We start from the raw sequence: 14253 nt of genomic DNA on the forward strand, positions 1-14253 counted from the left end.
AATGAAAGTGGGCTCACCGGAACCACACATCAGGTCTCGCCTCTAAACATGTCAGATTGGTGATAAAGGTGGATTTCTTAGCCATTTTGACAAATAAATGCTGGGCCAATCTTTGCAGGTTGTGTCCAGATTGGTTTTCATTATATTGTATTGTCAATCAGAATGGGGGGGGGGGGGGGGGGGGGCACCCGTTTGAAATCTTGCCTAGGGAACAAAATATAACAGGCCCAGTTGCCAGGGTCTAACAGTACATTTGAAGGAAGTCCCATCTTGTCACACTTGGAAGAGAACAAGCGTTTAGGAATATTTTGGATGCGATCCAGCTTATTAATTCTGCTGCAGATTTGATTATGGGCCTACACACATTGGATGGTGTGCAAGTCAATAAAATCAGAAACGGCCACAGTGAGAAATTGAAAATGTGTTTTGATTCAATCAAAGCGGCAAGGACCACTTTCATACGCTTGTCATAGAGGGGGTAAGCAAACGCGATGAGAGAGCGAGTGTTTATTAATACCTTAATAAACTGCCAGTGCACAACCTTGAAATGCCCTCCTCGCCTGCGTTCATCAAATCATTCATTGATCCCAAGCTCCGCCGCATCAAAGACTGTTTCTATTTCCATACGCTGTGAGTCTGCGACGTGCGCCAGCTCTGAACACGAGGCGAGGAGTTCACAGGAGGAAACTTTGATCGACCTGCTACCGAAGCAATGAGCCGATATTGTTGCCATATTATTAATGCTAGGAGTGTTTGAAAAAATAATGATTTGCCCGAAGGCCGACTCTTTCCAACCTATTGAATGTATTTGATTGAAATGGATTGCTACGGAAAAGTAGAGCGGTACCTAAAATCGAAAAAGGTTATATTGCCTAGTTAAAAGTCGAGGTGTGAGAAACCACATTTCCCACTAGTCCAGTACACAACTAGAAATCAATGGTTAGCGAATAATGCAAGGTGATTTATTGGCTGCAGACATCATGCGTTTCAAACTCACCCCAGCGTTCTTCTTGTATCGTCAGCGGAATGCAAAGTAGGTTGAGAACAGGCAACTTAAAAAGGTGCTATAGACAACATTCAGCCACTAGATGTCGCATTAGAGCATACATGTCATTTATCCAATCAGGTGCAGTCCACATGGGGAAATGGGAAGTATAGAGGGGATACATGCATGCAACATCTCAATCACAACAATCATTGGGACCTGCATTTTTTGTTTTGTTCTATGATAAATTCATTAATTAATCCATCTTTTGGGAGGAACAGCGATACTTCTATTGCATACCTTTCTAAAAGCTCTGTGGATGTATTATTAAAAAAAACATAAACATTTTATCTATAGCACCTTTAATCTGTACAGAACAATGGATATATCACCAATGAAGTACCAGATACAACATGTTGATATTCTGAAACATCTTTATTTAAAAGGATTTACAACACAAACTTGCACCACTTAAATTAAATGGCATATTTTTTTTTTCTCCTCTGCACAATTTTGTAATTTTATACATACACACACAAAATGTGTTCTCTCTTCAAAAAATAATGTCATGCATTAATAGTAAGTTCTTAGAAAAAAGAAAAGAGGAAAGATTCTGGCAGTTCACTGTGATCGTGTCCATCATAAAATCTAAAATCTAATACTCGATAAAGGAGAAAAGCAGTCGCCCCCAGAGCCACTGATCTCAGGCCAGTTTGAGATTGACCGGCTCGTGGATCATAATATGAATAGAGCACGGTGAACTGAATGGAGATAAGTACTGAGGGGCAACAGCTACCTGTAGCTGGAAAAACAAACAACACAATGTCACCCTCTCCAAACATTTTTTAAAATAAAAACATTCAAACAACCTGATAAAACCATATGAAAGCTTAAGAAAATAAATGCATTTTTAACGCGTAAATCCTTTCTCTTGTGGGCTAAATGTCGTTGTACACACACCCCAGATGAGTCCGGAACCTAATCACCAAATAATATGACCTTATTGTAGGTGAGATGATGACCTGTGTGTGCCAAGCCATAGAACATCTAGGGGCTCTGCTGCATGTACAAAAAAAACCTGTTTCGAAAGCCACTCCTTTGAAATCTCATCAACAATGCAACAGAGGTATTAACGCTCTCAGCAATTTGCATATATTTGCAAAGGTTTTCTCATATAAAGTACAAAACAAAAAGATGCTTTAACTACCCCGTCGCAAAATAAAGGACACAAAGTTCTTCCTTGCCGTTATTAATTTTAGGTGATGACAAACCACCTATGTGTTCTCTTAAATCCTAGGCAATCAAGAGAGCACACAGACTGAATCTCTAGAGACGAAGTCGTGTGTGCAAGTGGCTCCTCAAACTTTAGAATCGGGAGGCGGTGTTCGATTAATTTAGAGAAGGTTGTGCTTGGGGCTTCTTCTCTTCCCTGCTTGTGTTTCGAGTTGTATTACTTCTCTGAAGAGTAGGTGAGCGGTTTATGAGTTCCCAGTTAATTACTCTGGCTTAGCAGATACCCAAGCCATGTTGAAAAGTAATATCGGAACAGAGGGGGACACATAACTTACGATTCATTAGTTCAACTTTTTCCATCTCTTTGCTACATGAAGTCCATTTGTTTCTATTAGAACAAGGGCTTGTATAATTGAGGGGGGGGGGCAATGGCTTTCCTCATAGAAGGACTAACCTCTGTGTGTGTGTGTGTGTGTGTGTGTGTGTGTGTGTGTGATGTCGAGTGGATGAGAGACCTTTTGCTCTTCAGGTGAGATGATAAAGATACTACCGTCGTAGCCATGAGTGAAAAACAGATGGAAGTGCAGAAGTGAACCCTATAGCTGCTTTTACAGTCCGATCTTCAGAGACTGGTGTATTAATGATGGGTGGGTGGACATGGACTGAAGAGGAAGGGGGAGGAGAGGAGAGGAGAGAGAGGAGGAGAGGGGGAAAGAGAGAGAGGGGGATGAGAGAAACAGCTTGGAGCATAAAGAAGGGGGAAACGGTAGGTCTAGACCGCGCCCACTCCTCCAGCCGGAGTGGCTGTGCTGGTGGCGGTGGCGTTCAGAGCTTTGCCTCGGTGTCTCTGCCCGCCTCTCTTGCGCGCTCCTCCTCCAGTCTTCGGCTGCACACAGACAAGAGGGGAACGAATTCATTATCCCATTCACTACCACACTACAGAAGGTTAACCTTTTCACTGCCACACAACAACGGGGGAACCCTTTCACTACCACACTACATAATGTTAACCGTTTCACTACCACACTACAGTGAAACGTTAACCTTATGTAGTGTGGTAGTGAAAGGGTTAAAGACAAAGTGGGTACATCTAGGTTAACTTAAGATGTCCCTCATTTTACTCCAGTGGGTGAGAAAGGCTTTTAGACGGTGAGTCTGGCACACAAATTGTCAATATTGATGTCAATATTAGGGATGGGTGTGAGTAATCGATACTCACCGTTTCAACTGAATTTGATATTTATTTTGAATTTTTTTTAGGGACAGTGCACACTAATCAACATATTCAGTTTCCACATCAATGTAAATGTTCCAGAATTAGCTAATGAGCTAGTTTTCATCTACAGTCCCTGCCTACCATGCATGTCTTTATGGTGTGGGAGGAAACCGGAGTACCTGGAGGAAACTCACGCAAACACACGGGGAGAACATGCAAACTCCACACAGAAAGGCCCCCTGCTGGGGTTTGAACCCAGGACCTTCTTAATGTGAGGCAGCAGTGCTAACCACTCTGCCACCGTGCCGCCCGTCCACTGGGGGTGCTTGTTTGGGCCACTGAAACAAGAGATCTCACCCTGAAATCCCACCAGCACTGAGTTGTTGTAGGAAGACAACACTGCTAGTACCACGTAAAGTTTGCTGTGTTGGGAGTGCACTTAGCTTGGTGTTATCTAAGGGATGGAAACAGCGGTTTGTGTTAATTTCCAAGTTCCAACATGTCCGCTTGTAAACGACCCTCTATGTAGCGTCATTTGGTTTGTGTGAGATAGGGAACTTTTATTTTGAAGCACCGCCAAACAGGAAGCAGCCGCCTATAGCGCGAGTCTAGCTTTACGGTTGAGGTGACGGTTGATGAGAAAATTAAAGAAATATCTCTGTAAATATCTCCGTGATTCTTTGATAATTTGGAATTGATTACAAGGTAACTGATGTGCACTTTAAATGGTTTAATATTTGGTTTGCACTAACTGTTTGTGTTTTTTGACAACTCTAAAGTTATTCCTGTCACTGTGAAGAATACGTAATTTTTCTTGCTAGCTTGGTCATTGCTAATTGCTGGCTAGCCTACACAACATCATTCAGTAAGGTCCAGAGTACCAGCATTTAAAGAGTTTTGTTTGCTTATAGATCGTGAAAGAAGACTTTCCTTATGGTTTATGGTTAAGCCCCCTGTTGAGGAGAGAGGACAAGGTACGGGATGTCAAATTATCCTATGTAGTAATAAAGGGCTGTTTATTTTGTATTCATTTTATGTATTTGGCTATGTCACTGTTATTGGAAAACATTTGTGTCAAGTGTCATGTAACTTTATTGAACAATGTGAATGTGGCATATCTCTCTGAGTATCTTTTCTTGTGAATAAAAAATTAAACTTCATGAAACACCAGTTAAAGAGTCCATCCATCACTCTCCCAGGGACACTACACCGCTCACTTTGCGTGGCGCACATGGACTATTAATACGGACATGACATCTTCCGTGAGCAGAGAGACCAGTAGCAGACAGAGTGGAGGTAGTGTAATTGTTGCAAATTGTGACACGACTGTTTTGACTGGCAATACGTGATTAACACTTTCAGTGCCAGCAGGGGGCGCACGATTTAGTGCTTGAATGCCCAGCATCCACTTCAATGTTAGCGTTAATATCGCCTAATCTATGTTTTAAATTATGGCTATGTGTCTAATCTGCCCGTCGCTTATCAATGACTCATTGTCCAGTCAACATTGTCGAAGCGGATTGTTTTTTTATCGGTTCATTTCCGTTTTATAGCATTTTGAAAAGCCCTCGTTTCCAAGGAAAATAAAAAGATTCCGTGATAAACGCCCTGTACTGGAATATTCTAGAACGTTGTAATTTTTCGGCCTATTTATGAATAATTTTCAAATAAACGCTAGATTATCGATAGTATATGTGTGTACGTATGCACGCTGGGGCCGCAAGCTGAAAATCGATTCTCTTAGTTCCTGATCGCTCGCACAGCCACACACACACATAGGGGAAAAGCTTATATCTCCGTGAAAACAGGCCTGATTATCCCAAGACTGGTAAAATAGATTCCTTACCTGAGATCAGATGTTATCCAAAAAGATCATTCCAATTCCTGATCGCCATTCCAAAAATCAATCGCTTTTATTGATCCAACGCTACATACTGTAAACACATATTCCACGCTGTTCTGATGGTCCACAATGAATCCGATCGGCTCGGGGTACATGCCTGAGAAGTAAAATGTGGATTCCGGATTTTTCTTTTCTCATCCATTTTCATCGAGTCTATTCCAAAAGGGTGCATTACCATCTGGGAGACGATAGGGGGCGGTTTTTTCACATCTGAGCTCCTGATGGGGCTGGTTTACCAACGGGAGACTCCGTTGATGAAATATGAATTCAGAGCGCTAATAAAAAAAATCACACGCTAATTGTCGTGGTGGGCATTCAGGGGGCGGGCTGATAACACGTGTTATCACGTGGTGGGCTCTCAAAGTGTTAAGCATCGGGTATATTGCTGTGCGTTGTTATGTCACTAAAAGTGATTTTCCTTTTTTGCATTAGTAACTTCAGAATGTTATCTTTCAAAAGAGACCAGGCTCATGCATGTGCTATAAGTATAAAGCTAAGCCACTTTTCTGCCCGCCTGTTAACACTTTGGATGCCACCAACGCTATACGTCGTTAGTTCATGCCGCCAGTTGAGTGCCCGCCAATGACATATATCGTTTGTTTGCCATATTTTTTTTTATTGGCGATTTGAATTCATATTTCATCAATCGAGCCTCGGGTTAGTGCTGCAGAGTCTCTCTGAGCACAATTGGGAAGATACCGCCCCCTATCGTCTCTCCCTGTGTAACTGCACCCCATCAGTTCAGACTGATGCAGGGGGAGTGGTTAGTTTCCTCATTTTATTTTCCCCTCAAGGCATCTGAAGGATCGATTGTGCTCACCGGCCCGGAAAACGCATGGATTATGTATTTACAGGACTCAACACTGTAATCAATAAGCGTGATCAATATTTGGAATGACGATCAGGAATTGGAATAATCTTTTTGGATAACATCTGATCTCAGGTAAGGAATCTATTTTACCAGTTTTAGGATAATCAGACCTGTTTTCACGGAGATATAAGCTTTTTCCCTATGCGTGTGTGTGGCTGTGATCGCTGATGAGGAAATGAGAATATATTTTTCAGCCCGCCTCTATAGCGTGCATAAGTACACATATACTATCGATAATCTAGCGTTTATTTGAAAACGATTCATAAATAGGCCAAAAAATGACAACGTTTTTGTGTATTCTAGAATATTCCAGTAAATGCGTTTTATCACGGAATCTTTATATTTTCCTTGAAAATGAGGGCTTTTCAAAATGCTATAAAATGAAAATGAACCGATAAAAAAACAATCCGTTTCGACAATGTTGACTGCAAACAAGTCATTGATAAACGACAGGCAGATTAGACACATAGCCATAATTTAAGAGAGAATATGCGTTCACAACGCTATCATTGAAGTCGGTGGTGGCATTTAACGGGGTTTTACCATGTACACCAGTGGTAATCAAAGTGTTAAGAGGTTAAGATGCGTTATGAAAACAAATGTCCCTAAACAATTACTGGAGCACTATGAGTTAATGAGAGTACTCAAACTGGGAGAACATTGCTTATGCTCATCCCTGGTCAATATCAGTGAATCAGTTCATCAAAATTAAACTTTTCGGGCGGCCGGGTAGCGCAGCGGACTAAGCGTCTGTCTACCACCACAGAGCCAGTGGGATCGAATCCGGCTGTGGTGCCTCCGGCTTGGCCGACCGTCCATACTAACACAATTGGCAGTGTTAGCGGGTGGGAAAACCGGCGAGGGTGGGTCCTGGTCGTTGTAAACAGCGACTCCTACAGTTCGGAGGTAGTGTGACCTTCCACACGTTACACTCTCCCAGTGAGAGTCCGCGCTGCCAGGTGAAAAGAAGCGGTAGGCTGGGTACACATGTGTCGGAGGAAGCATGTGATAGTCTCCGCCCTCCCAGACGACGGAAAAAGAAGGGGGGGGGAAATATGGCTGGCTGGCTGGCTGATTTGCTGGCTGGCTGGCTGATTTGCTGGCTGGCTGGCTGGCTGGCTGGCTGATTTGCTGGCTGGCTGGCTGATTTGCTGGCTGGCTGGCTGGCTTGCTGATTTGCTGGCTGGCTGGCTGGTTGGTTGACTGGCTGGCTGATTTGCTGGCTGGCTGGTTGGTTGACTGGCTGGCTGATTTGCTGACTGGCTGGCTGGATGGCTGTTCAAGCTCAGGAGGTTACTGAAGAAGTGATCACTGAGGTACACACACACACACACTGTATGAGTCCTCTCAAACCCTGCACCCCTTTTCTTGATCCTCCAATCGTAACTTTGACCGAGGGAAACGACACAGTTGTGATTGGGAGGATAAAAAAAAAAGAGGGCGGGGGTTTGCGGTCACAGCCTGCAGGGTTTTCTCTTCACAGGCAAGTGGTCTTCACTGAGACACACGTGCCTTTACCTTGTTCTCTTTGTTGCCATCTTTAGATAGTGTCTCCTCCTCCCCCACAGTCTGACGCAGAGCAGCAAGCGAGGGAGGCAACAAGGGAGGGAATGCAAGGGAGGTGACAAGGAAAGAGTGGATAAAGATGTGCGTTGGGGGTGCGTTGGGGGTGCGTTATTAAGACAAGAGGAAGGGCAGGGTGGCTCGGTGAAATGGAGGAGGGGAGGGGTGAGAGGGTCAGATGGTAAGAGGAGTGACAAATGATGAGATGATGAGAATGGAGATGATGAGTGGAATTAAAAGCGGTGGCGAGGGAAGGGGATATTGGCACAGGAGTGGGTGACAGTAGGGCAGGGGGGAGGTTTTAGTGAGGGTGAAGCAGAGGGCGGGGTGAACGGGGGGCAGTAAGAGAGAGGTATTAGCTGGCCGACTGGAAGAGAGACCAACAAGCCAAAAGGAAAGGACAGATACAAGCACTGAAACAGACACTCAAAATGACCTCCCCTCTTCTACACACATACACTATATACAGGGTTCCCACAGACATTGCAAAAAGAAATGCAAGGACTTTCAAGTACTTTTCTAAGCACCATTTTCCATTTTAAAAAGGGCATTTAAAAGGATACAATTAACTTTGAAATGCTGTTTTTTTATTGAAAAATAATATGTTCCAATAGTTATGGCTTAAAACCAATTTCCGACCATTAGTTACACTTTAGATCAGGCCTTGACTTTTCTTTTTTTCTTTAAGCACTTCAAGGAACTTGTGCGAACCCTGTATATATAATTATCTACAGTGACAGCCTGCAGGTGAAAGACAGGCCATCAACTAGTGAACACACACCATGTCGTCGTCATGGAGACAAGTCTTACCGGTAGCTGTGCTGAATTGGGACTACCCGGCCGTGCCGTGGCCTCCTCAGTGGCTGCCGTGACAACATCCTTAGGAATCTTCTTGGCCAGCATTTTGGCTTGCTGGGCCTTGGCTGCCTGCGTGTTCACTGATTGGAGAAGCTGAAAAAACACGAGGGCCGATGTCAAGGAAGGTTTTTTTTTACGTGACCAGAAAATGTTACCGTCACTGCATTGCATCCCTGTAAAATCTTTAGGTTTGAGATGGTGAACATACAGTGGTCTAAATCAACAAAGTCACAAGAAGACTTTGAGAGAGTTAATCACTGATGTGTTGAGAAGGAAAGAAGGGGGGGGGGGGGGGGGGGCGGAGTAAATCCATCAGCTGAACACAGACATTGCAAATGAAATTCAATGACTTTCAAGTACTTTTCCCAGCACTATTTTTTATTTTAAAAGGGCATTTAACACATTGAGTGCCGTTCACGAGAATTCTCGTTTCTGTGCCCCAACCGTTCAGTGCCATAAACGAAGATTCTCGTTTCTGGGTCGTTTTTCCTTTTTTTCTATTTTAATACCCTATTCAATCTCGGGGAGCTGTGTGTTGCCTGAAAAATGCATACAGGGAATCCGAAGGTGCAGTACCGGCCGCATCCTACCAGGCGGCGGTATCGAGCACCATTTCTAACATTGTATCCTGGGCTGTGGTGTAGTGTAGCGTTCAGGGGGTGTGAGGTGATGAAGAAGGAGGTCGAGGTGATGAAGAAGGAGGTCACGATTCGGAGAGTGAGAAGGGAGGGTAAGTTGTCGTATGCTGAGGCGGTTAGCAGGGTAGGACAAGGCAGCCAAGAAAGGGAGCAGGGGGTTGGAGAAGGGCATTTGGCAGAGAGGGTAGAGCAGGACGATAGAGAGAGGGTAAGGGAGGAGAAATTAGGTATTGTGGCCTTCGTGGCAGGGGTAGTTAATGGTCTGGCAGAGGCTAAGGGTAGAACAGAGATGGTGAAGATGATTGTTAGGATAGCGGTTCAACATTTGGGAATGGAAGGTCTGAAATGGGAGGAGGTGGCTAGGGAATTGGGTGAGGGGGCTGAGAGGGACCAAGCAGCCCAGAATAAGATCGCAGGGGGCAAGGAGGGTCCCGCGGAGGGGGGCTCAGACAGGAAGTAGCAGCATTAGCTGCACTCCAATGGACAATGTAGGGGATGACGGGTTCCAGTAGACTGCGGGAAAAGAAGAAGAAGAGCCCATCAAAAGAATTGCGGAGGGCAGTAATACGCCATGATGCGTCTACACTGCCGGAAATTCCAAAAAAGAAGAAGAAGAAGAAGAAGAAGACTCCAGGTCTTGGATTTGTATTCTCGGGCGGGGCGCACAGTTCTCTCGGTTACATTGAAGCTCGGCAACTATGCCCAATCCGTATGTTATGGTCGTTTATGCCGTCGAGCAAATGGACATTGGATCTATCAGATAGCGATCAAAAAATTTGAATATTCTTTTTGGATTACTCCCGGCCACAGGTAAGCTTGATCCTGCAATGCTTTCATACTGATCGGGATGATAACCGTTTTTAGTGTTCAATGCGAATGCCGCTACTGACGATCAAATAATCAGAAACGACCCCCCCCTTTCATGCATTCATGATGGAACATAATACATCTATTGTAGATTTGAATCCGGAACAATAGCGAGTTCAGGCAAGAAACGCTAGCGTCTACAATATAATCGACGTGTAGGGCTATAACTCAGCATTTCATGAATTACGCTAGACCGCTCTAAAACCATACTTATATTCACCACGGTATAACACAGGAACGTATGGAGGGATTTTTTTTTCTTTTTTGCATCTTGACCGGAAGAAACCCAGTGTCAAATGACTATAGTATTGAATCCATGGCTATAATATAGAACAGTGGTGCCCAACCAGTCGATCGCGATCGACAGGTAGATCGCGGGCTGATTTCAAGTAGATCTTGATTAATAAAATTTGATTATAAAAAAAAAAAAAAAAAAAAAAAAAAAAAAATTTTGCTAAATCAACTCTTCCTCTCCTTGTTAACTACAACAAGCAATGCTGTTTGTTATTTAAGATGAGGTCGGACTCGGCACTGACAGATTTGTGTTCATTATGCTGCTTTTATAAAGCCTCAAATGACTGCTTACAATATACAATTTTGGCTGGTAGCTCTCGGGCTAGGTGGTAAATAAAAAAGTAGATCTTGGTTCAAAAAAGGTTGGCCACCCCTGATATAGAATATAGATTTAGCTCTACAAACAAGGTGACTGATTACATTGGTTTAATGGGTGGCTTGAGGCTATGCTCTTCCCGGAAGAAGTGTGGCACAGAATGTGTTAAAAAGGATAAAATTCACTTTTAAATGCAGTTTTTTTCTAGAAAAAAAATAATCTGGTCCCATATTTATGGCTTAAAACAAATCTCCGACAATTAGTTACACAAAAATATATATTTCTTGATTCAGAACAATTCGATCATGGATGAACACAACTTTCAATGTGAATGGTTGATTTGAATTTGAAGGACTTTTTAAGCCCCTTGTAAAAAAAAAAGAAGAAAAAGGCTGTTTTCAAGGAATTCCAGGCTTTGACCTTTTTATTTTTTTAAGCACGTCAAGGACCTTGTGCGAACCCTGACGCACCCTGCAGTCACTAGTAGTAGCCAATGCATTTAACATCCATTTCTTTCTCAAAGCCTAGCTGTATGATCCTCCACAAGCCTTGGTACCTTGGTGATGGTGCCCACAGCCTTGGTGCGTCCCTCCCTGAACACCAGCCTCTGCTCACAGTGCAGGTACTCGGGGGTCTTGATGAAGCGGAAGTGGACCGAGGCCTTGTCCCCCGTCCGTAGACAGTCTCTGTTCATGGTCAGGATGGTGGCAGTCTGTCGGATGCTGCCACAGTGGACTGATGTGGGGGGGAGAGGAGAGAGAGGAGAGAGAGAATGAGAGCGAGAGAGCGAGATAGAGAGAGCGAGAGAGCGAGAGAGCGAGAGAGCGAGAGAGCGAGAGAGATGTTTCCTTTAAGCTCTGGTGGATCCCCACATGATAAAAGTAACAAGGTTTCCATGACGATGGATCTCTCAACAAAGTACATTTTGCATGTGGCTCCCGGGCAGCATTTAAGATTGTGCTTTTAACCCTTTCACTACCACACTACCAAAGGGTTAACCCTTTCACTACTACACTACAGAAGGTTAACCATTTCACTACCACACTACAGAAGGGTTAACCCTTTCACTACTACACTACAGAAGGTTAACCCTTTCACTACCACACTACAGAAGGTTAACCTTTCACTACCACACTACCAAAGGTTAACCTTTCACTACCACACTACAGAGGGTTAACCCTTTCACTACCACACTAGCAAATGGTTAACCCTTTCACTGCCACACAACAAATTGTTAACCCTTTCACAACCACACGACAGAAGGTTAACCCTTTTTAACCGGTTAACCATCTGTAGTGTGGTGGTGAAAGGTTAACCTTCTGTAGTGTGGTAGTGAAAGGGTTAAGTCCAAATTGGACGGAATGACAATGACTATGGATATATTGGCCATCCTTCAGTTGAACAGGCAGGGCTGGTAAAGGGAATGCTCATGGTGTCTGTTAGAAAGTACATCACTGAACATCTAAACCAGGGGTTCCCAAACTTTTCAGGCCGGGACCCAGAAAATAAGGCGTCAGAGAGCCGCGGCCCAATGCACATCGTCAGACTTTTTTTTTTTTTTTTTCAGGCGACCGATTTTTTAAGCCAAATATCACTTCAATCCTATTAAGTTAGTTCAAGTTAGTTATTCATTTATATGTGCTATTTATGAGAGGGCTAACTTGTTGCAAAATAATAATGATAATAATAATAGCCTCATTAAAATACTATTGTTGCTTCGGTTGTTTTCAGCGTTTTATGTGCATAATCTGTTATTTAGTTTGAAATGTTCGTTGAAATAAGTAGATTTTTCGTTTGTTTATTTATTAAGTTAATATAAAACCATATAGTCACATTTTAGAATACAATAGAATATAATTTTAGAATACAACTAGAAACACTGTCCTGGCCTGCTTCTAAGTTCAGTGGCCTGACAAAAAAATAAATAAAAATAAAATAAAATAAAAATTTAGATTTTATTTTTTTTTAATCATCTCGCGGCCCTCCCGTGGCTGCTCGCGGCCCACCTTTGGGTCGCGACCCCGACTTTGGGAACCACTGATCTAAACAACACATTTAGAAAGAAAACAACTACATCTCTGCCAGTGTCACTGACCCATGGCCTGGTATCGGGGGGATATCATGGTGGTGTGTAGGGGTGGGACGATACATCGATCCAGATCGATACATCGATCTATGCAACGTAAAAAGATCGGTTCATATTGCGATACTCTTATTTTGAAAATCATGTGGAGAGTCGTATCCACTCAACAGCACAGCAGTAGCATCTGAAACGCGTGTAGACAGAGCAAGGCTACATAGTGTGCCTATTTTGCGACTCAAAACAAGTCCCTGCTGTTTTATTCCGCAACGGGTCAAATGCATCTTACATGCTTTGCAATCCTCGCCATTCCTTTATGCCCACGTCGCGTTAAAGACAGAAATGAACGTTACGTTAGTGTAAGCTAACAAGCTAATCAGAGCCATAGACAGAGAGAACAGCAGAGGGGACTGGGGAAGGGGGGCAGGCATTCTCCCTTTCTGTGTGTGTGCGTGTGCGTGTGTGTGTGTATGTGTGTGCATGTGCGTTTGGAAAGACCAGATGAAGTCATATTATATTGATAGTAAATGTACTGAGGATGGACAGATAATGTTGATATTTAAACATAAAAAATACAATACATAATAAATGTATTCATGATCATCATGCAACATAAAACAATTGTAGGAGCGGTTTGGGAGAGGGAGGGGTTTTAGGTTGCGTGTTGCGAGTTCCAAAAGAAATTACTTAAAGTTTAAAGCTCAATAAATCAAAACGTGGCACTTTACAGTGAACAGGAGGTCTATTTGTATTAAAAACAATAGATTGTTTTTCATTTAAATATCTGAAAGAGCTCACAAATAAAAATGTCAAATGATATTTCCGTTGCCTTTTTTGAGTTGATATAAATGTTACTGATTGTGTTAACATTTTAACTGCCACACACGAGATATCTCGGGTTTATTTTTATGTGGTTGAAAGCCACTCACGAGATTTCTCTGAATTCTCTTTCTCTCTTTTTTTTTTTTTAGCGATCTGAAATCATATTGCATCACGCGAGCCTACCCGAGTATTAATACACGAGCTCCGCCGGAAATTATATGTGGAAAAAAGCACCCCCTATCGTCTTTCAGATGACATAAGGGATTTTGGAATGGACTCAATGAAAATGGATGGGGAAAAAAATCCGGTACTCCACATTTTCCAGTTCACTGATCCAGCCGGGGTTACCACAGTTCATTCTGGAGCCTCTCAGCCCCGCTGATCATGGAGTTCTACTGTATCGCGTTGGATCCATACACTTATCGATTTTTTCGAATGGTGATCAGGAATTGGAATATACCAGTTGGATACCATCTGATGTCAGGTAAGGACTCCATGTTATCAGTGTTAGGATAATCAGACTAATTTTGATGAAGTTATAGGCTGTTTTGTGAAATGGACTCTTTCGGTTTCACTGTAAAAGTCAGAGAGGAAATCAACGCAGCGA

General features: G+C 43.1%; 1 protein-coding gene across 2 annotated transcripts in view; it reads right to left on the reverse strand.

Moving 5' to 3' along the window:
- Nucleotides 1-1417: 1417 nt before the first annotated feature.
- The window catches only part of gtpbp1l (GTP binding protein 1, like), a 59515-nt gene continuing 46679 nt past the window's right edge, over nucleotides 1418-14253 (reverse strand). For both annotated transcript variants that reach the window (XM_084319234.1, XM_084319233.1), the window contains 3 exons: nucleotides 11301-11479; nucleotides 8582-8722; nucleotides 1418-3104 (listed from right to left, as the gene is read on the reverse strand). In XM_084319234.1, coding sequence (XP_084175360.1) covers nucleotides 2991-3104; nucleotides 8582-8722; nucleotides 11301-11479 — 434 coding nt within the window. In that variant the 3' untranslated portion in view covers nucleotides 1418-2990. The remainder of the gene's footprint in view (nucleotides 3105-8581; nucleotides 8723-11300; nucleotides 11480-14253) is intronic.

The sequence above is a fragment of the Notolepis coatsorum genome, assembly GCF_963971535.1.
Source record: "Notolepis coatsorum genome assembly, chromosome: 7".
Taxonomy (NCBI): domain Eukaryota; kingdom Metazoa; phylum Chordata; class Actinopteri; order Aulopiformes; family Paralepididae; genus Notolepis; species Notolepis coatsorum.